The sequence below is a fragment of the Anolis carolinensis genome, chromosome 2 (assembly GCF_035594765.1).
Source record: "Anolis carolinensis isolate JA03-04 chromosome 2, rAnoCar3.1.pri, whole genome shotgun sequence".
Lineage (NCBI taxonomy): Eukaryota > Metazoa > Chordata > Lepidosauria > Squamata > Dactyloidae > Anolis > Anolis carolinensis.
In genome coordinates this window covers 85,090,440-85,114,668 of record NC_085842.1, presented here as the reverse complement: position 1 = coordinate 85,114,668, position 24,229 = coordinate 85,090,440, and the positions used below count along the sequence as shown (strand labels likewise).

Sequence of the window (24,229 nt, the reverse complement as noted above, 5' to 3'; positions counted from 1 at the left end):
AGAAGTACATTCTTGCCAAGTTTGGAGGGTTTTCCCACAAACCAAAGCATAGCAGCTGTAGCTGATGACTTGATTCCCCAGGGAAGAAGGCAGGTGGAGACCTCCTCATCAACCGGCACACCCCAGGATCTACTTACACCCTTTTGGGGTCAAGAGGGCATCACATCCTTTGTTAGACCAAAAGCAGCAACAGCTACTGCCATTTTTTCTTAGTGCATCTGACTACAACTACTAATTCTGGAATGTTTTATCAGAGTGACTATGGCTTGTTTCTGAGCAGCTGCTTGGAGCTGGTCCCAGAGCACCAAAATTGCATTGTTTTGACCTACAGCCCCCACCCCCCGGGTGCCTTACTAGCTTGGCACTCTGTGCCAGGCAGGAAATCCCTTCTTTTCTAGGGTCCGTGTCATTGCACATTAACAAAGGTTTAACATTGTACATGCTAACAAAAGGCATTTCAATGTCTTTTATCAACCAAGGGTGGGCAAAGATGAATGTTTAGTCTTAGTGGTGATGGGAAACAAAACAGAGGTGCCTGGAGATATTCACTGGAGAAAAGAGGAAACATTGTGACCAGTTTATTATCTGTGGGGATTAAAGTTCCTTTTGTAAATAAATAACATAGGATGCCCCTCTTTTTCCTTACATAGATCTGTTTTTAAGGGCTCTGCAGTGTGTGTCTATTCAATGGCTGACATCCGCATGGTCTTCAATGGTCCTTTTGCTCACAAGGAAGGTCCCAACTACCAGTGGATGCCCTACACAGGCAAAATGCCCTATCCTCGTCCAGGCACAGTAAGTGTGGGTGAGATCACCTGAGGGTTACTTTTTTCTTGGGACATAGGCCTGAAGTGATGATATCCCTGCTGATACAAATTTAAACATTCCAGGTTCAGAGGTTTTGTATGTGAACATTTGTCTTGATATTGTATGTACACACATAATATTGGAAAAAACAGGTAAAAGTCTGTATACATCAATTGTTTATATGTGGGTGCCCTTTTCTTAATGGATTTGTGCAGTGTAAGGATCCACATTCGGAGCCATAGTGCCCTGGTACAACATGCTGCTAATACATTGGTTTTTAGTGCCATCACAATGGTGGTGGTAATGATATTATAACACCATGTTGTTGTTATAACAACAATAACATTTGAAACATTTAAAATGGTATGAAGTCCCACAAATGGTACTCCAAAACCAAGTACAGTAGAGTTTCGCTTATCCAACATAAATGGACCGGCAGAACGTTGGATAAATGAAAATGTTGGATAATAAGGAGGAATTAAGGAAAAGCCTATTAAACATCAAATTACATTATGATTTTACAAATTAAGCACCAAAACATCATGTTTTACAACAAATTGACAGAAAAAGCAGTTCAATACACAGTAACGTTATGTAGTAATTACTGTATTTATGAATTTAGCACCAAACATCGTAATGTATTGAAAACATTGACTAGTACTAAAAGGCAGACTGCGTTGGATAATACAGAATGTTGGATGAACTAAGGTTGGATAAGCGAGACTTTACTGTATTATGAATGATTAACGCTAAAAACTGACATATCATTTATTCCATTGCTTTTAAAAAGTGGCAATGTTGGTGACATTATGATTCAAAGAGTAACATATTTTGTATAATTTGCTTGTAACAAGTTACTTGCAAGCTCTAGTAGAGGCAGGTAGTTACGGATAGGGTTTGGAATCCAAGAACTTCTGGAGAAGTTTTGATCTCAAAAATCTCATAGTCTCACTCAGTGTATATGTAAGTGCTCCTTTTTCTGTTTGCATAGTTGCAATGAAGGGATTTATTGCTGATTTTCACAATTGGAAGGACTTGGGTTGTTCTTCCTGTTCAGTGTGTACCTTCTTGAGATCAGCTGCTACTGCTGCATCTCCTTCTGCTTTATCTTCACTCCCTGTGTACATACACCTTATCATGATTCTCTCTCACGCTCAATATCTGCACTGTCCTTCCTTGCTTTTGCTCCTCCAGCCTCCCTTGGTATCCATATTCTTTGCTACAGTGGAGCCAAGTGCTTTTCAGCCCTGCTCACTGCTTGACATTTGGCCACAGCGTGGGAGGCTGATTAGTGTTTGCTTTCCAGGTTGGTGGTCTCTAGACTCATTTGCTGGCATCCCTTGCTTGTTGGCAAAATACCCAAAACTTAGGACAACTCATTGCTTCATTTTATTGGCCTGGAGAATATATCTCTCTGGTCTCTTTTGCTTATACACCGAGTAGGGCCCAAAAGAACAAGACACATTCTTAACTGTTCTGTGGGGAGGCCTCCAGAAATGGAAGAAACAGGTTGTCTTGACTCTCCTAACTTAGCTGCTTGGTTAGATGACATTTTGAAGCTTTGTGAGAATAACTAATGCCCACCCACAACCTAAGAGTTCCCATCACAAAAATAATGCAATGTTCAAAGATGTCCCCCAATCCAGAAAAAATGTAAAGAATACAATAGTATCCTGTATGGTAAGAAAACTGAAGGAAAGTTGAGTAAAATGTCGATAGATTTCAGATGGGCATAGTCTGAAGAGACAATAACTGTACCACTATCCAAATATTTGTTTTCTGCCCACCATAAATGGGAAGAGTCTTTAAACTTCTCTTTTTGCTTGAATAAAATACATCAGAGGCTTTAAAAGACTTTTGCCAGATATATCTTAGCAATTGATATCCATGTTGGGCAGGAGAGGAGAGAGAATCATCTTGTAAAAAGTAGCCATATTGTGCATTAGTTGAAGGAGGCATATGGATTCAGGAGTTTTACTATGGGAGCAGACAGGAAGAACCCATGAGCTACATTAAGCCTACCATTGGCCCGTGTTAATATTCCTGTAGCACATGTATCTGCTAAATCAAGAAGAAGTCCTACAAAGGGTTCTATGCCTTACCTTCTGTACCAACTGTCACATTTTTCTGCCTTGGTTTTCCAGTGTCCAGGAGGAACATTCACACCCTCAATGAAATCGACAAAGGACTACCCTGATGAGGTTATCAATTTCATGCGCACTCATCCTATGATGTACAATGGTGTGTACCCCATACACCGCCAACCGCTAGTAGTGAGGACCAACGTCAACTACAAGTTCACAACTATTGCCGTGGACCAGGTGGATGCAGCTGATGGGCGCTATGAGGTGCTTTTCCTGGGCACAGGTACCCATTGATGTGCACTGAAGAGAACACACAAATACCCTCCCATCCACCAATACTATCAGCACTCTTTCCCAGCCTGAACAATTAGTACTTTGGCTTGGTTCAGTCACTGGGCTAAACACCTGCCTGAGAAGAGATTTTTTTTTGCATTTTCCTGTTTACAATCCTCACCCCGTACTCCTTATCCAGTTAGATTTGGAAGCAAGCTGAATGCACAGTCCATTAAAAGAGAGTGATGGGAATAGTCATTCCAAGTCTTGTGCTAAGATGCTATTTCAGGAGCACAAGAGCATTTTTTTTTGCCCAAGACATTCATTGAAAAGATGCAAAAAATTAAGCTGGGATCCACTGGTTCCCAAGTCCTTTTTCTAGAAGTTTCATGTAAAACGGATTTCTCCTTTTCCTTTAGATTGGTGCCTATGTGCTTTTTTCTGGGTTCTATAGGACAAACCATAATTGATTATTGCAAATACATTTTAAGTCGAAATATATATATTTTAAAATACAACAAATTATATATAAAATTTCATATGTATGCACTGTCCATAGGACTTAATTGCAGAACATTTCTGCCAGTGTTGTTGAGCTATACTGCAATATTTGGTTGCAAATGTTAAAGCCCTAAATAAAAGATTCCAAATAGGTAGAAATGCATAATAGAAACCCCACTGTAAAGAATGTATCCCTTTGTTCCTTCCTAAATATTAACTGAAACTATCACTACTTTATTCATGGTGGGATTAGCTTACTCCTTACCCGTGATGTCTGCAATTCCATTCCTTGCCAGTTCTCCATTCCTTGCTCAAACAGCAAGCACAGCCCCTTCCTTGGGGTTTCCCAACTCACTAGGCCAAACCAATAACTCTTAGGCGTTAGACCTAAACTTAAAGAATTCTGTGGACTAGAATTTCAGTAAAGATGTTTCAGTCCTGTGTGAACGAGAAAGTCTCTAGGAGCTCCTATGATGCTAAGAAATGTAAGAATTGCCTTGCTGTTATCAGGCATCTTGTCCATCTCCTGTTCACAAATCCAGAAGCTCAGGCCTTGCCTTATCTAAAACCAGGTCAGGCAAACTTGTATCCCCTAAGTTACACCACACCTCCCATCAACCAAAGCTAGTATAGGCAGAGATTTATGGAGGTTGTAGACCAAAATATCTGGAAGACACCAAGTTGTTTGTCTCGGTCTATGCATAGGTATGAAGGAGCACAAAACTATAGGTCGAGTATGTCTTATCCAAAATGCTTGCTAACAGAAGAGTTTTGGATTTTGGAATACTTTTATTTGCATAATGAGATACCTTGGCGATGGAATCCAAATCTACATTACATTACATTCTTTTATTTGTTTCATACATACCTTATGCACATAGCCTGAAGGTTATTTTATACACAATATTTTAAATAATTTTGTGTATGAAACTAAGTTTGTGTACATTGAACCATTAAAAAGAAAAGGTGTCCCTATCTCAGCCACCCATATAGGTAATTTTGGAGTATTTCTGATTTTGGAATTCCAGATAAGGGATGTTTGTTGTCTGTCTTATCAGTCGTATCAGCATTCTGCTCCCGGCTTAGTGAGTGGGTAAAATCCTCCCAGTTTGAACTGGGCAGCATGCACCAGGAGAGGTTTTCTGCTTGCATGCCAGCCGCTTCACTAGAAGTGGAGTAAAATAATTTTGCTGGCCACAGAGTTGATGAAGAAAAGCACAGAGATTAGATGATGAGATGTCTGATTATAGTGCATTCATATGAGAAGGAGGGCATGTGTAGCCCAGTCACAGTGGGGAGAAAGCTTGCATGCCATCCCGTCTGCTGTAGGTGAGTTCCTTGTCTCCCAGCAGGCTGAGGGAACACAGCCAGCCCTCCAAGCAGGTGGCCAGAAATGCTAACGACCCAGAAAGTTCACATTAGCTGGCAAAGGCTCTGTCTCTGCACAGCTGTTGCTTGGGCTGCCCAGCTCATTGCACTGCACCCGGCACAGTCTGTGCACAGCCCCACTGCCACCTGTCATACTCTGTAGGGAGTCTCCTCTTTCTTTCTGGCCATAGGTGTAACGAATCTCCAGATCTGGGTTGCTTCCTGCTGCAGAAAGAAGCAAAAACCTCTGAATGATCTGAGGAATTTGGGCCACCTCATTGAATGAATGGATGGATAAATTCAATTCAGATTGCAAACAGAATGGAGGAATGGCTTGGCAAGATATGCCTCTTTCAGTTTCCTTCCTAGCTACATAAACTGGTAATCAAGATTCAGGTTCACGGTTCAAAAAAGACTATTGATGAGAATTTGTAAAGCAGGGTTGCTGGTCAAAAAAGGGTGAGGAAAGCATTGTTAGAGTTACTAAAATGGAGGTGGCTCATGTGCCTTTTAATTGTTGCTTATAAGAGGGAATTTCAGCAGGAGTTGCTTGTCATGCATTAAAAAACTAAGCAACTGCTGAAATGCCTACTTCCAAACAGTCATGAAAGGAGTAAAGCTGTCTCCAGTTTTTATTCTGGCAACATTATGAGAGAAGGACTTCCTCCCTACCTCCTGTGTTTCGGAGCATATGCACGGTGTCCTTGGAAACCCTGTTATGAGTTATTTTAAAAATATATTTCCAACTATAAATCAGTTCCCTCCTGTTTTATTTCATTGATAATTCAATTTTGATTATTTCAATTTATTTATTTATTTATTTATTTTACAGTATTTATATTCCACCCTTCTCACCCCAAAGTGGACTCACAATGCACATATACAGGCAAAACATTCAATACCATTATTAGACATACAGCAAACATACAGACAGACAGTAGAGATAATTCAACATTTTCCAACTTCTGACTTCAGGAGATTATGCACAATTCTGGCCACAGGGGGAGATGTCGCTTCATCCACTATGACGCCGAGTCTTTTTTTATTGTATTTCCTCCTTGGTCTTTGCTCGCCAGCAGTTTTTATGGTGTTGTAAATTAAATTAACCTCCATACTAATTAAGCAGTCCCCAATTTTCTCAACCCACAGCTGCAGCTATTTTTCAATTGCTTAAGTGGACAGTAAGCTAGGCTACTAAATGGTCGGGTGGTCAATCCGATTCGGGCTTCGAACTCATGACCTTTCAGTCAGCAGTGATCTGTTGCTTCTGGCTATTAACCAGCTGCGCCACAGCCCGGCCCTTGCAATGAGACGTCTTGAAATCTATCCACACCAATATGTTCATACCTACTATAAAACCTTATAAAAGTGAAACTGTGATATATCCTAATAATCTTCATATCCTCCAGTGTAACTCTGTGGTCAGCTTCTGCCAAGAGAAGTGTTATCTCTAGGAAACTAGAGTTGTCCATAGAGTTGTGCTAGAGGAGATTTTCTGGAAGAACATATTAATCAAATCCATAAATAATCAGATCTGCAAAAGTGAAACCTGCAAATATTGGAGATAATTATGTAGTTTTCTGTTATGAAGGCTATACAACTATGTGCAAGATGGAGTGAAAACCTCTCTTGAAGCCAATTCAAATAGACCATTGTATCCATTTATCAAGAGAAGCTCAAGGCAACACTAATGTCAACAGAATCATGTTATCTGAACCTAACTTCAACTGGAGTTGCAAACTCAGAGTAATTTCCTTATTTTATAGGATTCTTTAATGTGTGTGTGTGTGTGTGTGTGTGTGTGTGTGTGTGTGTGTGTATATATATATATATATATAGAGAGAGAGAGAGAGAGAGAGAAAGAGAGAGAGTTATCACATAGATAGATAACATAGAGAGAGATCAGCCACACTCTCCTGATCTCCAGTCTATTTTAGCCCTAATAATTGGGGTCTTTTTTCCCAGAAGTAACTTCTTTGCCTAAAACAGGTTAGAGAGTGTGAGGAACCTTCAGAAGTGAAATAATTCTTCTAATAGGTCAGTGTTGGGCAGGCCAAAAAGAAGCATGTCTCACTCCAGATGTCTGAAAGGTAGTTTATCCTCTAATGCAAGTCAATTCTTAACAACATTTCACTTGGTTTTGAAAAAATAAATAATACATATTGTCTTTTCCTGTAGTTTTTAAAATTACTAGATGTAATGTTTATTTTGAGATTAGTTGTTAGGCCATGGTAATAAAACATATTTCTTGTAACGTCTTTATAAACCAGATCTGTTTGGTTCTTTGAAACTTGCATGTAATTGCTCTCCTTTCCCACTTATGACTATAATTTTCAAGCATCCCCATGATTTTGTTATCCATCACAGAGCACAAGTGTGTCGGTATCAATATCTTTGCTTTAACTTTAGCCATTCAGTTTTCCCCTTTGTCCTAGCAATGTTTCCTTCCCACACAGCGATTCATGACAACCTTGCAGCACCTTCTTTCCCTATCCCCTTTAAGCTAGCCCCAAAGGCTTCAAGATCCCAGTGATAAAGCTGTTCCTTTGAGGCATACCCCCTTTTGGAAACCAAACTCTTGAGACTGGCTCATTTGAGAGCCAACCTGCTCTGTTCCTTGTTTTCTTCATTTGTGGGAGACAAGGAGCAGGCAAAACTCACAGGATGTATACCTATTTGTGGCCGCTTATGTGTTTCTCTGTATCCAATCGAGTCCTGGAGTAACAGAAAATTCCCAACTCCAGCCATTCTGTTGAAAATGTTAACAATTTTGGATTGTTGAAATCACAAAATATTAAGACCAAATGCATACAAATAACTGCAGCCATTTAAATGAAATTGGTCTTTCACAGTGATTGCCTCTTTACTACAGAATTCTGGGCCAAAGATATTCATCCAACCAATTCTCTAATACAGAATATTTGGAGAGTTGGCTAGTGCTATCAGCCATGTTGACATTAATACTGAAACATCACACTTTGGACCAGAAAGGATGAAAGAGAGAAGACCCAAGAGAAATTCAATGCCTTCTCTTTTGTTCTTTTTTTTGTTTTAGATCATGGTACAGTCCAGAAAGTAATAGTCTTGCCTAAAGATGACATGGAAACAGAAGAACTGATGCTAGAAGAAGTGGAAGTGTTCAAGGTAAGGTAGAATTTGTCCCTGGTATTCTGAGATCCTGTGAAGTATGTGGGATTAGGAACTGGGGTGAGATATTGGTGGTTACTGTGAGCTGTCAGGTTGCTTTTTCAAGATTCATCTCAGCTGTTAAGTCAGCAGGTTGCCCAAGACAGAGCTATTTTTCCTCAGCACCATTATCTCAAAGCAAAAAGATGATAATGCTTGTTTCTTTGTTACCTAGAAGTGTTGCAAAAAAAGGTGCAATACTTTGAGTGCTCAAAATATTATATCGTCAATTTCTAAAAGTGATGATAGTGGGATTTCAGACCCTAGATTGTTACACTGACCAACCAGACAGAGGAAACTTGTCCACTTTTATTCATAAGCTTGGGTTGCTCAGTTGTCCACTTAGATTCTACTCCAAAGACCCCCGGGACAGCAATCTCTCTCCATCTCTTTCTCTTTAAGGCATGAATTAACTAATTAACTACCATAATGTGTGCCTAATGAGCCAATGTGCTTTGACAAAGGCAGTGAGTTTTAGCCAGCTTTTTTGTCTCCGGTGATGGAGAGCAGCATTGTCTGTGCATCCGGGCGAACTACACCAGTTGTAATATGAGACATTCATAATGAACTCTTCTTCACTCTATCTGCAGTGACCATTTTGTCTAGCCTATTGACCATACTATCCCCTCCAAAATTTTGGTGTCATTGTCCCCTTCCATACACACACACGTGCGCGCACACACGCACACACACTTTACTCAACCTACTTTTGTTTTGTTTTTTTGGGAGGGTTAATTTAATTTTTGGTCCCTTATGGCCTGATGAAGAATTCTAGAGAATGTGATAACTTGCAAACTTCTGTGACATTTTGGTCAGGGCTAAGATTTGTTTTGAGCAACTCTGACTTCTATTTTACCATAATGTGGTTCTCCTATAGGTTCCAGCCCCCATCAAGACCATGACCATCTCTTCCAAAAGAGTAAGTGTATATTTCTCTTCTTGGGGGAGTTACTTAATCAACCCTTGGCTTGGCACAAGAAAGGAAAGAATATTTTATTTTGGTGAAAGTCCAGAAAATATAGTGTTGTGACTCCCACCTTCCCCACCTGCCACTTCTTGGCATTCTTTAAACCGCTTGAGGATCTGCTCTTGCAGTGATCTTCTCCCAGGGGGCTCTGGGTGGATTGAAAAAGAGATGTGGATGAATGAGTAAAGGATAGCTTTTCTGCTCATTTGCTCTCAAACAAAAACAAACATGCTTGTCTATCTTTGGCTCAGTGTGAGAGCAGAAGAACCTGTATCCCTCTACTGACATTCTAAATGTTACTTTGATGCCCAACAGCAACAGCTCTATGTTTCCTCAACCATTGGGCTTACACACCTGGCCCTTCACCGCTGTGATGTGTACGGAGAGGCCTGTGCCGACTGCTGCCTTGCCAGGGACCCCTACTGTGCCTGGGATGGCAAGTCCTGTTCACGCTACTCTGCATCCTCCAAGAGGTACTGTATAGCAGGGAGGATGGCAAGTGATAGCTGTGTCTGCTGAAAATATTTTGGGGAGAATCTTGAAAAGGTGGTTCTGGGGTCAAGAACCTTGTAAAAAATATGCAATTTTGGGGGTTTGTCTTTGAAGACTGATTGTCAGCCTTCTAGAGAATTCACTATGTTGACATAAAGTGGGATTCTCTGCATAACGTTGAATAATTTTCCTTCCAAGTTTTAATTCATAGGCCAGCTCAGGTTAATCTACACTGATCGGTACAGGGAAATGTTGATTGCAGTAGTGCCCATCTGGACAGCAGATCAAACCAAATTGGACCCAGTCCCACTGTCCAGACTGCCTTGAAGCCCAGGATACTTCTGAATTTTTGGCAGACTCTGGAATATCCCCTGACTTTGCTAGAAGCAGGACAAAGTCAGTTCTAAGGCACTGTATGTCGTGGGAACAGTCAATTGTTAATTTACAATGAACGCATAGTTGTGGTCTCATGGAGACAAGACATATGCTGGATAGTAGCCAAGGACTATTGCAGGATAATAATAATAATATAATAATAATAAAACTTTATTTATATACCGCCCTATCTCCCGGATGGGACTCAGGGCGGTTTACAGTCATAAAAGCAACACATCATTACATAACGACATAACACACATTATTAAACAAGGTAAAATAGTACAATTATAACGATAAATCACACTTACATGACCAGATCAAGGGGACGGGAACCATAAACCCAATATATTAAAATGTATCATTTTAGGCTAGGGAAATCTTGTGCAATGTATTCAGGCTCAGAAATCGGAGGTAGTCCAATAAAATTACTCAAAAACCTGCCGACACCACCAGGTCTTCAGTTCCTTACGGAAATTGGATAATGTAGGGGATTGCCTGATCTCTTTTGGCAATGCATTCCAGAGCCGGGGGGCCACTGCCGAGAAGGCTCGTTCCCTCGTCCCCACCAGCCGCACTTGAGACGGTGGTGGGAGCACGAGAAGAGCCTCCCCGGAAGATCTCAAGGTCCGCACATAAGCTATTGGAATTCCAAGCAGTACAATCTAGGTAGGGTTAAGATTATTGTTTCAGAGCAGGAAATAGATAATGTAAGGATTTGAGGTTGCTATTATTAGCTAAAATTATTCTAGGTTCCACTGCCTAGGGACAAAGCTGTTTTATAGTGAGTGGGAAGAGGCTTTTCACTTTGTGGCATTCCTACTGTTACTGGAAAGAGATCAGTTTCCAGAGTCTTACCTAGTTGCTTCTTTTACACCCTACAGGCGGAGCAGGCGCCAGGATGTCCGACATGGCAACCCCATTCGTCAGTGCAGGGGTTACAATTCCAACGGTTAGTGCCTCCTACGTGTGTATACACATAATGCCTAGAGAACAGAACATAGCATTCCTCCTGATCACAGCTGTGGAAGTCTAAGGGGACAACTATGTTGGTTGCTCCTAACCCACTATCTACAGATGACTGTAGGACCAAGCAGAGCTGAGAGGTGCATTATAATGTGACCTTATCTTTTGGCAATAATAACTGCCAAATGAGATCGCCTGCCTCCCCCTCCCCCCCCCCCCCCAAAAGGCAAGGAACTGGATGTTCTCCCTGCAATGAGAGTTAGATTCCTGCATTACGCCTAACCCCCCCCCCCCCAACTTCCAGTTTTCTTCGTCTATATTCAGTTCTTTCCTTCAGCAAAATCCAAGAAGTGTAGGAAATGCCTGGCTTTTTCCTCATTTAATAGTGCTCCAGGAACCTTCTTAGAAAGGGAAATTGTACAATTTCAAGTGTGCTGGGTGCCTGAGAATAGCCTAGTCGATCAGATTGAGAAGATGTGATAGTTGCTGTACCCCTGCAATCCCCATCCAACCTGACAGAGCTGGTGCAATTTTGCCAAGAAAATGGGGAAAAATACACAGGATCCAAATTTGCAAACTTCTGAAGGCTCTCTCAAGAAGACTCAAATCTATACTTGTGGCTAAAAGTGCTTCTACCAAGTATTGACTCAGGGGCATGAACAACAAATACATTGTTGTCATTTACTTAACATACATTTTACAATAAAATGCTTTGTATCTTGTGTATATCAAGTGTACATCAATTACAGTAGAGTCTCACTTATCCAAGCCTCGCTTATCCAAGCCTCTGGATTATCCAAGGCATTTTTGTAGTCAATGTTTTCAATATATCGTGATATTTTGGTGCTAAATTTGTAAATACAGTAATTACAACATAACATTACTGCATATTGAACTACTTTTTCTGTCAAATTTGTTGTATAACATGATGTTTTGGTGCTTAATTTGTAAAATCATAACCTAAATTGATGTTTAATAGGCTTCTCCTTAATCCCTCCTTATTATCCAAGATATTCGCTTATCCAAGCTTCTGCCGGCCCGTTCAGCTTGGATAAGTGAGACTCTACTGTATATTAAATCCATATGAATTACAGATTATGATACAACAAAATGTGGAAACATGTATTTGTGTATGCTGGTTGTGGGGAACTGAATATTTCTTCAACCACAACTTGTTTTGTAGCTCATTCTGTGTCTTTTTTTCCTGTGGACTGCATCTGTTTTTGACAAAAATATATAATACTGTATATAGAAACCAGATTATCTGGTAAAATACTAAGCACATAAATATAACAAATGTATTCCAAGCAACAATATTTTATTCAGTTAAAGGATTTCTTTTAAATACAGAGTCTGGTTTTGCTTGTTGTAGACAGCTAACTTTCTTGGCATTCAATGTAGGCAGATAAAACAGGAAATGACCTTTTTACACTGAACAGATGGAAGAAAAAAAGCAATTTGACTGAAGGATAAAGCTGCATTAAAACAAGTACTTTTGTACCTTTTCACTCTAATGTAGACACCTCTCACAAAACAGATGAAATATCAATGTTTGGATTTTGGTAAAGATCTGGCAGATAATATCAGCAACAGTATAATTAGTTGTGGCTGCAACTCTGTACACACTTTCCTAGGTACGTCCCATTTAAATGAGAGGTGGGACTTGTGCATCCCTCCACCCTAGCCAATGTAGGGGAATACTGGGAGTTGTAGTTCAAAAACATCTGGATTGGACTTGCCCTTGCAATAAATTAATAATAAATTAAAGGAAATTTATTTTTGAATAGGCTTCATAGGATTGAGTTCCACACTGCATGAGTATAGACAAAATTAGAATCCAGATGAAAGGATGCACGTGCGCAAATATCTCAAATAAAGGAGTGGTAGGATAATAGCAAGGAATAAAAGACAATATGAGACTTCTGCCTATATTAGTGGATGTTTTTCATTGTTTCACGTGTATGACCATGGGTGCATCCAGGTGTTTTGGACTTCAATTCCCACAATTCCTAACAGCCAGTATATTGGCTGGGATTTCTGAAGTCCAAAACACCTGGAGGACCGAGGTTTGCCCATGCCTGCTCTACCCTGTATAATTAATGTAGTTTGACACAATTTCATTACTATGGCTCAATGCTGTGGATTCATGGCAGTTGTATTTCACAAGGTTTTTTGCCTTCTCTGCCCAGGAGTGCTGGTGCCTCACCAAACTACAAATCCCAGGATTCCATAGCATTGAACCATGGTGGTTCAAAGTGATGCCAATTGCATTCATTCTACAACATAGATGCATCCTATGTCTGCAGGAGAATGATTCAGTGGCACAAAATTGTGGCAGATTAGTGAAGGTGTGTGTACATGTTGTTTATACACCATCACACAAACATATGTAAGGTTTACATAAAAAAAACAGTTACAATGCTTTCTAAAAGATGTACACACTCAATAATAGATCAAGAATTAGTCCACCATGAAAGATGGTTGAATAAATAAAATGTGGCCATGGTGATCCTCATCTTTTTTTGGCAGTGGCATGGGAGTGACTTGGCCATATATTTCTAGGAAGTGTGTGAAATCTAATTTGTCCTCACATGCTCTCTTTCCACTTCCAGCCAGCAAGAACACAGTAGAGGCCGTCCAATATGGTGTAGAGGGAAGCACAGCCTTTCTGGAGTGCCAGCCTCGCTCGCCTCAGGCCACCGTCAAGTGGCTCCTCCAAAAGGACAACAGTGACCGAAGGAAAGAGGTGCAAATAGCCCATCCCTCCTGTAACACTGACCAGCTCTCTGGGATTTCTAGTATGAGGTTTGGGGAATTCAGAGGGGGAGGCAAAGGAAATTTTTCATCACAGTTAGTGGCTGAAAGGGGAACGTAGCTGACCTACTCTTTCCATTGCAAATGTTATATTTATGCTTTCAAGATTATAGAATGCTATACAGTAGAGTCTCACTTATCCAACACTCGCTTATCCAACGTTCTGGATTATCCAACACATTTTTGTAGTCAATGTTTTCAATATGTCATGATATTTTGGTGCTAAATTAGTAAATACAGTAATTACTACATAGTATTACTTCGTATTGAACTACTTTTTCTGTCAAATTTGTTGTATAACATGATGTTTTGGTGCTTAATTTGTAAAATCATAAACTAATTTGATGTTTAATAGGCTTTTCCTTAATGCCTCCTTATTATCCAACATATTCACTTATCCAACGTTCTGCCGGCCCGTTTATGTTGGATAAGTGAGACTCTACTGTATTACATTTCTTGCTTCCAAGCCCCCCTCTAGAATGCTTATCACTGGAAACAGTCTTACTTCATCCCTGTCAGAGCCATAAATAAAGATATATCCCACTTTCTGAGTAAAAGAATAGTAGCCTCTGCTCTCCTCATTTGCTAAGATTAGGGGTACAAGACGACCTGCAAAAATGGTAAAACAGATTTGCAAATAACTACATCTGCAAAAAGTCAAACACACTAATGTGGAGGAGTGGCTGTAACTTTTTGATGCAATTGCTGGCAGTCAGGACTGTAGTGGGATGGGAGAAGAATGCAGCTCCTATAACAGGAAATTGTAAGTGAGAAGCAAGAAGGGTGAGGATTAGAAACAAATTCACACTGAGAGTGTTTGTTAAGAATGGGGGTGGTTTGTGTTCTTCAATGTAGCCCAACTCTGTTTCGATGTTGCTCATAGCAGTCATTTCCTTGGTGTTTCTTTCTCCTTCAGTTGCGCACAGAAGGCCGAGTGCTGAGGACAGAGCAGGGGCTGCTGTTGCGGTCCTTGCAGCTCTCGGATGGGGGCCTCTATTCCTGCACAGCCACAGAGAACAACTTCAAACACACGGTGGCCAAGGTGCAGCTGCACGTCCTGAGCAGTGAGACCATCCATGCTGTGCTCTTTCAGTCGGAGGCCCCTGCTCCCTCTGCGGCTGCCGTGCGGGCCGGCCTGCCAGGCACCTTCAGCTCTCACTACCACGACCTGGTACAGCTGCTGACCCAGCCTGAAATGGGACTCATCAACCAGTACTGCCAGGGCTACTGGCGGCATGTGGCCTCCAACCATAAGGAGACTCTGGCTAATCTCAAGGCCAAGGAGCTGCACGATCAGAAGAAACCTCGTAACCGCCGGAATCACCCACCAGAAGGGGACCAACAGACATGAAACTGGCATCCAGATGGGACTGTGTAGTGACAATGCTATATTTCCCCTTTCTCCCCATTTTAATATTAAAATATCTATAAATAAATATATATATATATAAATATATATATACATACATGCATACACAAAAAGACACACAAGCACACTCTTGACTCCTTTCAAGACAGTATTTATTTGTTGGTTGTACATAATCTGGGTAAACACCTTATCTTGCCGTGAGAAGCAAGGAACCTGGAGGCATCCCATTGGCCTCTTGCTCTCTTCCTTTCCCCACTTTTTGGTGGTACTTTCTAATAATGGATTGATTGATTGGAGGGGAGGGGAACAAGGGCCAGTTACTTCCCCACCTCATTGTCAACTCAAAGCACACATCTGGCACCTGGCAGATGCCAAGGCAAAGTTGCTACTCCCATGACTCTCATGTCAATATGAGGGCCTTCTTTGTTGAAGGACACAGGACTCAAGGTGGAATCCACAGATCCAGGATGGTGGAGCAGAGGTCTTCGCACCTAGGCTGCCATGAATATGGCTAAGACTTCAGAGCTCCTGCCATTGAAAATATCTCTACCTGATTTTCTTTTAATACAAGGCTTTTGCGAGTCCCCGCGCACCCCATACACCTACAAAGACTTTAGCACTTTTGTTCCTCACCATTTTTTCTGCCTCAAAGCACATTCCAGCAGTACAATGGAAGCTGCGCCTCTTAAGGGGCCTGGACCTTTTAAGGGAGAAGGACACCTATGGACCTGTGTGGTGCCACTGCAAGAAGATTAATCCTACTTTTGGGTAGTCAAGGGATGATGTTTTAATTTTATAAATGTTTTAGGCAGTCTAAGTAAGCTTGTGAGAGATATAAGGAGTACTGTCTGCGGACGCTGTGGTATAAAGATAAAGGAAATGGGTAACAACCAAAAGAGAGTGTGGAAGGATTTGTGTAGTTCTTCTCATAGACACCTGGCTCCTTTGAGCTTGTTTATCAGATATATGCAAGGCTTATGCCAGGGAGGTGTAATAATGTATATATGAACCAAAGTTACTCTCTTGAAGTGCATGCTTCAGACACTTCTCAGGCCAAAGACAACATGGGAGGGAAGGTGGCAGGGAAGATGAGGTATCTGTGGATAGTTATCAGGAGACCTGACCTCAGCCAGCCCAAGGAGAAAAAGCATGCCTCTGTTTACCAAGCTAGATATTTATTATAATTTAATCTTACTCTGTTCACTGAAGGCCTGATAAGAACCAGCCTACTTGCCAATGTATGCAAGCCAAGGAGGAATGGGCCAGCCTGCTCCAGTGTGATTGAATGTTCCTCTAAAGAGTTTTGTGGCATTATCGTGATCACTCTAGATAGGTGACTTGGGTGCAGTACAGGATGCCAAAAACATGTCAAGGAACATTCCAAAGACCCCAAAGAAAGGGCTCTTGGGACTCAAAAAGATAGCTGCCTGCTGGCTTGCCACCTAATTACAAGGTAGCTTTCAAAAAAAATGATCTAGTAAGCCTTCAGTGTATACCATGCAACAGGGATGCTTATCATTACCACTCAGCTGATTTTCTTTCCAGTTTTGTGTGTGTGTGTGTGTGTGTGTGTGTGTGTGTGTGTGTGTGTGTGTGTCAGGAGCAACCAAAGTTGCTTCTGGAGTGAGAGAATTGGCCGTCTGCAAGGATGTTGCCCAGGGGACGCCCAGATGTTTTGACGTTTTACCATCCTTGTGGGAGGCTTCTCTCATGTCCCCACATGGAGCTGGAGCTGATAGAGGGAGCTCATCCGTGCTCTCCCCGGGTGGGATTCAAACCTGGCAGCCTTCAGGTCAGCAACCCAACCTTCAAGTCAAAAGGCTTTTATCCCCTAGGCCACCAGAGGCTCCTTTTTTCCAGTGAAGGCTGGCAGATGTAGGTCAGTGCTGGCATCACAGCACAAAGAAGGTGTTTTTAAAATGTAACTAACCATAAGATGGGCTTTTGAGGTTGTGGACAACTGTGCAAGTAGGAATTGGGACAACAATTGTTTGGGGATTCATCTTGAGTGGAAAACTGCAACCTAGGGGCAGAGGTTGCTGTTCATAAAGCCAGAAGACAATGGGAGGGCACATATATAAGCAAAAATAATCTGCATCAGGGGCAGGAGAAATTCTAAATTCAGAGATAATCAAGGATTCTGGAAAATTTGGGGAAATTAAAATTATGAATTAGGGTGCAGTACAGAGAAATAAACATGGTAACCAACATTGCCAAAGCTTAACTCAACCCAGGTATACTCAGCTCCCAAAGCTACATTGCATTCCAGGAAAATGATGTAAAATAATACTATGCTTCTGGCCATGTTTAGAGTAACTGTGCTCAGGACTCAAAAAGATGGCCCTTGGGTCAAAGATTCCCCATTTTAAAAGGTTTCTTCCTTCATAGGCAATGCTTTTTCACCATAAGTTTTTATGTAGCAAAGATTTTGCTTTGGTTTTTCTTTCTTGGTTTTCTTGTGTCTTAGGCTTATCCTTTGGGTTGATTTCTTTTGGCTGGGCATGACTTTTATGTTCCATATTCCAAGACAAATTAAGGTTAGCTTCTCAGTTTGGATTAATCTGGATGGCTGCTGCCTGCTTGCAGAGTTATACTGAACTACATCTGCTGAATTGCTGTACTTTGATTCCCTCTAGCAGTGACCTTATGCATTGATGCAAGGAAAATGCCTGCTTTGCCACAAACGGGGGTCCCTTTCGCATTGTACTACTTCTAAGAAGCTGAGGGAAAGCAGCACAAATCTGGGAGTGTGAGTAGCTGTGCATGTATTGGAAAAGACCAATCCTAGAGCTATCACGTTACTAATAATATGTAAACGGGATGAGCAGGGATGGAAGCTGGACTATTTCTTGGACTTTTTTTTTCTTCTGTCTGCACAGCAAGAGGCAGTCTCCATAGCTGAGCTGAAGGCTGTACTACATGCCCTTTGGTCGCTGCCTGCTGTTAACAAGAAAAGGGCTCACCTTTCATGTTTGGGAGCCCTGGGCCCACCACATTCACCCTCCCTGTTCCCTTCCCCTTGCCAGTCTGAATGATGCACCTAGACTTTCCATTGTAAATAGCTGTAAATCAATAATGTAACAAAAACAGGGATCCAAAGCATCTCGATAAGGAGCTCCTTGTGATGAATGAAAGTGCAGGGCCACTTTGCGCCTGTAATGTGAAATTCCTGTGGATAGAATAAGCTAATAAACACTGGCTTTTTTTGAAGACTCAAGCCTCCTTCACTCCTCTTCAAAATCCTTTCTCTTTTCCTTTGCCTCCTGCAGGAAACAACAACATTGCATTATTGCAATAGTTCAGCTTTAGATTGATACCTTACCTCCTCTTATATATCACTGCCAGATGGTTCCATTAAATTAGATAGATGATGCTGATAATTAAGGTTATGCAATTCATTCTTACTCTGAAAATTTGTCCTTAGCATTAGCTTCTCATATGTTTAGGCTTTGGTGCTGATGTTGTCCTCATCTGTATCATTGGTTTGACAAGTAAGGGGGGAGGTGTTGTTTTTTTAAAGAATGGAATGGCTGGTAACACTTTTTAAGTGTAATAATATTTACTCCTCACTCCTAAAATGTTGCCTTTGGATGGAATTCAGAGCCATTTCCCTATCTGTATATGTATTTTTTTAAAACATCAGAGTAACAAAGTAGCCATTTGCCTTTCAAATAATGACAAGTGAGTGAATATCAACAAGTTGCTTTATTATTTTTTTTTTAAAAAGAGGCTAACAAGCAATGAACTACTTTTTGGAATAATGAAAGTAAATGTGATTTTTGAGGAAAGTAAAACAAAAACATTACTTCTACACCCTAAAGTAAGATAAATAGAGGGTTTCTTGGACTTCATATGTCCCAGGGATTTAGTTCCTTTGACTTGACTGTTGAACTCCACTCCACAGCAGGAGAAAGGAAGCCAGGCAAATAAGCAAGAAAGAGCCAGGAGATTTAGAAGACCACCATAGCAAATAACTATTCTTTTCCCATATTGGCCACATCATCATCTGGTGAAGCTAGGATAGGAAACAACATCATTAAGGAAGACAGTAAACATAAGGATACAACAATTATAAAGATAGCATCTGTTGAAAAAGGGTAGGATATAAATGTTTTAATAAAACAAATATTTGACAGAATGGTAGTTCTAACAACAACCTGTGGTCCATGATAATCTTCCGCTGGTTCCAAAAGTTCTCAAGAATTTGGGATCCCAGAACGAAATGGCTTGTTCTTGGTTAAACTCACAGCTTTCCCCAATTTTCTGGGGACATGTCACCTGCAACCACTGGTCATACTGTTGGGGATGATGGGTACAGTAGTCCAACAATATCTAAGATCAAGAAAAACTGAAACAGAATAATGAGGGCTTTAATACCTGAGGCATAGATGCTTGTCTAAATTTGGAGTGGATAAAATGCAGCTACTCAAACAGTGAACTCCTGAAAACCTCTAGGAGCAGATATTTTCAATAGATTGCAAGTCCTTTTCTGTACACTGTGCAGCGTTATTTAAAAAGTTTTTCAAGCATGAAGTAGCCATTTCTATTTCGTATATTTGTGGGTTTTGGCAGTTAGTGTGACTCATGGGAAGAAAATTGGTCTGCAGATCAATCACGTTTGCACAGCCTGCTTTAAATGTGCCAAAATTAATATAGGGGTAATAAATGTATTACACCAACCCTCTGTCGCAAAACAGTCTGCAAGTATCTGAGTTCTCCAGAACTCTCCCTCAAGCAAAAGAGTAAACAAAGCCAGTGTCAGCCTTTGGAATGAGTCCTAGGTAAAATCTGAAATCACCCCAAGAATTGATGTAGCCTAACTCAAATGCCTGCACTCCTATAGACTACAAACTACAGGTAGTCTATAGGAGTGCAGTTAGATTGTATCCCTCCTGGGGTGATTTCAGATTTCACCTCAGACTCTCCCAAGAGCTGCTAGGATAAGGAAACCACCAGACAATGATTGATCCCATTTTAAAAAACTATAAAATCCAGCTGTAATTTGGAATCACCTCTATCCTGCAACAGTTTCTTGGTAGGAAGGAAACAAGGAGAAAAATGTGTGCATGCAGTCCAAAGTCTACATTTCATTTACTCCAGATTGAGTCCCATTGACTTAACATTCAATTCCAGCATGATGAGAAAGAAAAGGAACTTCCTATTTATGGGTTTTCCACAAAGTGTAATTTTGCCATGTCTTCCTTAGCTTAAAAGCTCCCAGACAAACTCCTTTATCATAGAAGAGTTGACCCAGCTTTTGGATCATTTCTTTTGTTTGCAGCTTTTCTACAACACCTCTTTAAAATGCAGCAACAAGAACAACATAGTGTTCTAGGTATGTTTGCACTTGAATTAATGTGTCACAGGAGGCTAACAATATTTGTTTCACCTTTTAGGGAATGAGAAAAGGCATTATGTTTTGGTTTCTTTTTTTAAAAGTCATCATAATGTAAGGCCCAGCTGTATTGGTTTCTAAGGAGTGCCTCCCTTTTTGGCAGAGTGGCCTACAAAAGTAACGGCTAACAGCTTCATAAAACACTTATGAGAGTCTTAGATTGCAAATTGTAATTTTAAAATTGGGATATCGGCCTCTAGTAAAGCCAAGAAACAACCTAACAGCGATCCACTCTGAACTGTGCTTTTTGACATCTTCTTTTTGGAGACTATCAATTAAAGAATTGTCTCTTGGGACTCATTCACCAAAGGAAACATCAAGAACTTTATAGAGTCAATAATGAAATTAATCTAATGATATAAAAGCACTATAGCCAGCCCTCTGCATTTTCTGGGTTAGAATCATGAAAGTAAAAACAGCAAATAAAAAAGTTTCTTTTTCTGAGAGAAAGCCTCTCTAGGAATCAGTTTCTCTAGAAAGACACTTACAGTCACCTTTCACCATAAGCTGACCACAGAATCTCATTGGAAGTCCTAGAGAGGAAGGTGGAAGTTGACCATAGAGTCACACTGGAGGACAAAGGGATTCTTAGAGAAAACATTTTACATCCAATTTGGGGATATTCAACTCCTCAAATGTCAAACCTGCAAATGTGGAGGGCTGACTGTAATTAGGAATTGTATTAACCCCCTGTTTGTCCCTTCCTGCCCAATGATCTGATGAAGTTGGAAGCAAAATGCCAAGACATCTGCAAGCAAGCTCAAAGTGTTGGCATTAATGAGACTCTGAGTACTGTGTTTCTTGCCTCTTCCTAAAGGGAAGCCCGAGTGACTAGCATCCAAGTATTGCCTTTAAAGTTGTCAATTCACAGCTTGTTTTCCGTTAATTTATGGAGCAATATATTCCACTTTTTATGAAGCAACCAGGTACATGGTTTTTCTTCTGCTTCTGGTTTATGAGCCGTTAGGTTGAGGGAAGGAGGAGGGTGCAGGTGTTGGGTTTCTTTGGCATGGCATTGCCCCTTCTTGCCCTGCAGCCTACAAACAAAGGCTCCTTGTTCTGTTGGCTTCATAAAAAGGAGAACAAGAGAGAGTGAGGAAAACCCTGCCTCTCTGAGGGAGGGCTGAGACAGCCAGTTAAGCAAATACACAGCAAAATAGGTATGAGGGTCATGGTCTCATTTCCTTCTCCCTCCTAGCATGGCCAGGCCAGGAAGTTGCGGCACTCGTGAGAGACAGTGTGGTCTGTGAAGCTGGGCTGCCACAGGACCTGCACCATGAGCCCAGGAATTGTTTCCCGGTGTCACTTCAGCAGGATTTTAGACTCCCTGGGGATTTGATGAGATTATTGGGGCACACATGGCTCGGGTGTGAAAGCAAATAAATCCAGGCACAAATGCATCTTGTTTTGTTTGTTTTAAGAAGTGACCAAGACAAAACTATTTCTGTGAATGGATTACAGATCCCAAGGAGAAGTACCTGGCTTCCTGGATCTGACCTTGAGCTGAAAAAATCTTACCATAAGTATTCAGCTAATAGTAAATGGGCCTTGGTGAGAATAATGCCCTCTTAAACACATTTCTTTCAGGCTCAATGTTTACAATATACAGGCAGTCCTGGAGTTACAAACACTCGACTTACAAGTGACTCATAGTTACAAGTGGGGATGAGACAACAGGAAGTGAGAGAAATCTGCCCCCTGGAAAGGAAATTCACTCCTGGAAGTTATCATGGAGAAAAGGTGTCTCCACTGAAGCTTTCTCACCAATCTTTGTTTCCACAACAAGCCAAATTTTTAAAATCCAATTATCACAGGCAGGCCCGTAGCCAGGATTTTGTTTTGGGAGGGGCTGGGATTTTGGTTTGGGGGGGGGGCTGAGTCTGAGCAGGAGAGGGTCTACCCTAGCAAAACTTTTGTATCATTATCCCAATACCCCCATGCGTATGGGATATATTGAGCGTGGTGATCAGATCATGATATGAATAAACATAGCAGTTTAAATAATAAATGTAAGGCCTTCTCGCGGACCACTCTGAGAATCCCCCCCCCCCCCCCGGCTACATGCCTGATCACAGGGACAGGAAGTGAGAGGAAATCTTCTGAACAGGGGCACAGACCACAAAACAAACATCACAGGGGTGTTAACACTTCCTAATGCTGTCCAAAGATAGATAGATAGGTAGGTAGGTAGGTAGGTAGGTAGGTAGATAGATAGATAGATAGATAGATAGATGATAGATAGATAGAGTTAAAATGTACCTGTTCCGACTTACAAACAAATCCAGCTTAAGAAAAAACCTACAGAACATATCTTGTTTGTAACTTGGGAGATGCCTGTATATTAAATATATTGCCTGTATATTGACAAGAAGCCTTGCTTCAGGTGTGAAACTTCTCTAAGAGTTTTTCCTGATCATTCCAGAATCTATACATTTAAAATGGAGTAATTCTACTTCAAAGGCCTGCCAGTATCCTATGGGATTCTGGGATACTGACTTTATGATAGGCTACAGGCACAGTATTCCCTGTGTCTAAACAAAACATGTGTTGCATTTGTATCAATGATAAGCTGAGAAATGACCCTACTGTTTCCCTTTTATGGAAATTAATGGATAAGCATTATTCATCATTTTGTGTCTTTATGCATCCTTATAATCTAGCAAACTCATAGAGCTTGGAGGGGAAGTATCTGCTTTTGAATTACCTTCCTCAATATTAGTTAGGACTCAAAATAAACCAGTAAACATTCACTATGTGTGATGGAGCATGGAGAGTGATTTAGCAGTTGACAGTTCTGAATAATTCTCTCATCCCACTTTTCCAGTTGCTTTTAAATTGTCCCAGGTTCTGTCTCCTCCTTTCACTTTACTCTTCTGTCTTCTGCTCACTTCAATTGCTGAAAACCAAATTACAGCGCAAAAGCAGATTAACCTAGATTAGGAGGAGGGGAGGAAAATAGGAGGAGGGAGACCTTTGGCTTTCCCAGTAGGTTCAGAAAAAAATACTATAGCAGCCTCTGCTCAGTTGCCTGTTCTTCCTCATCCATAGCTTTTGCCATCTTGGCCATACCCTGATGTTGCTTGGCCACGTGTGTCCTGATTTTCATCTGTAAATTACTGGAAGCTGTGAAAAACTAACAGAGTTTTTGCTTGCCATTAAGTTATCATGGACACAGGTCTACTTCTTCAGAGGCAGACAGAATGACTGTCATCTTGAATAATGGATGCATGGCCCTTTAGAATATCGATGTTGGTATTTTGCTAAAATAATTAGTTGCGATTGGCCAGTAGTCTCCCATCCCTTCTTCCCTCCCCCTCCCTCCCTCGCTTTCCTTTTCCTTTTTTTCCTTCTCACCTTTCTTTCTTTTCTTTTCTTTCTTTTCTTTTTTTTTCTTTTTTTTTGCATAAGAGACACATTTGTAGGGATTGTTCCCCCTCTGGTGGCAAAATGTCACAAGCTTGCTTGAAAGAAAATAAGGAGGAAAACCCACTTCTCTTGCCATCAATTATTACCTAGAAAGAGGTTGCTAGAAAGAAGCCGGCCTTTCCCAAGTAGTGATGGAGGATAAGAGAGATGCCTCACAACAAATATTTTGCCTTTGTGGAGCCTAGTAGCTATTTCCTGGAAATGGC

The 24,229-nt window shown here is 41.0% G+C and overlaps 1 protein-coding gene across 3 annotated transcripts in view; it reads left to right on the top strand.

Annotated features, from left to right (window-relative positions):
- Nucleotides 1-18,414, top strand: part of sema3f (semaphorin 3F) — a 179,497-nt gene extending 161,083 nt beyond the window's left edge. For all 3 annotated transcript variants that reach the window (XM_062970107.1, XM_062970105.1, XM_062970106.1), the window contains 8 exons: nucleotides 651-795; nucleotides 2,952-3,174; nucleotides 8,089-8,177; nucleotides 9,097-9,138; nucleotides 9,502-9,659; nucleotides 10,938-11,005; nucleotides 13,632-13,765; nucleotides 14,750-18,414. In XM_062970107.1, coding sequence (XP_062826177.1) covers nucleotides 651-795; nucleotides 2,952-3,174; nucleotides 8,089-8,177; nucleotides 9,097-9,138; nucleotides 9,502-9,659; nucleotides 10,938-11,005; nucleotides 13,632-13,765; nucleotides 14,750-15,184 — 1,294 coding nt within the window. In that variant the 3' untranslated portion in view covers nucleotides 15,185-18,414. The remainder of the gene's footprint in view (nucleotides 1-650; nucleotides 796-2,951; nucleotides 3,175-8,088; nucleotides 8,178-9,096; nucleotides 9,139-9,501; nucleotides 9,660-10,937; nucleotides 11,006-13,631; nucleotides 13,766-14,749) is intronic.
- Nucleotides 18,415-24,229: the final 5,815 nt, after the last annotated feature.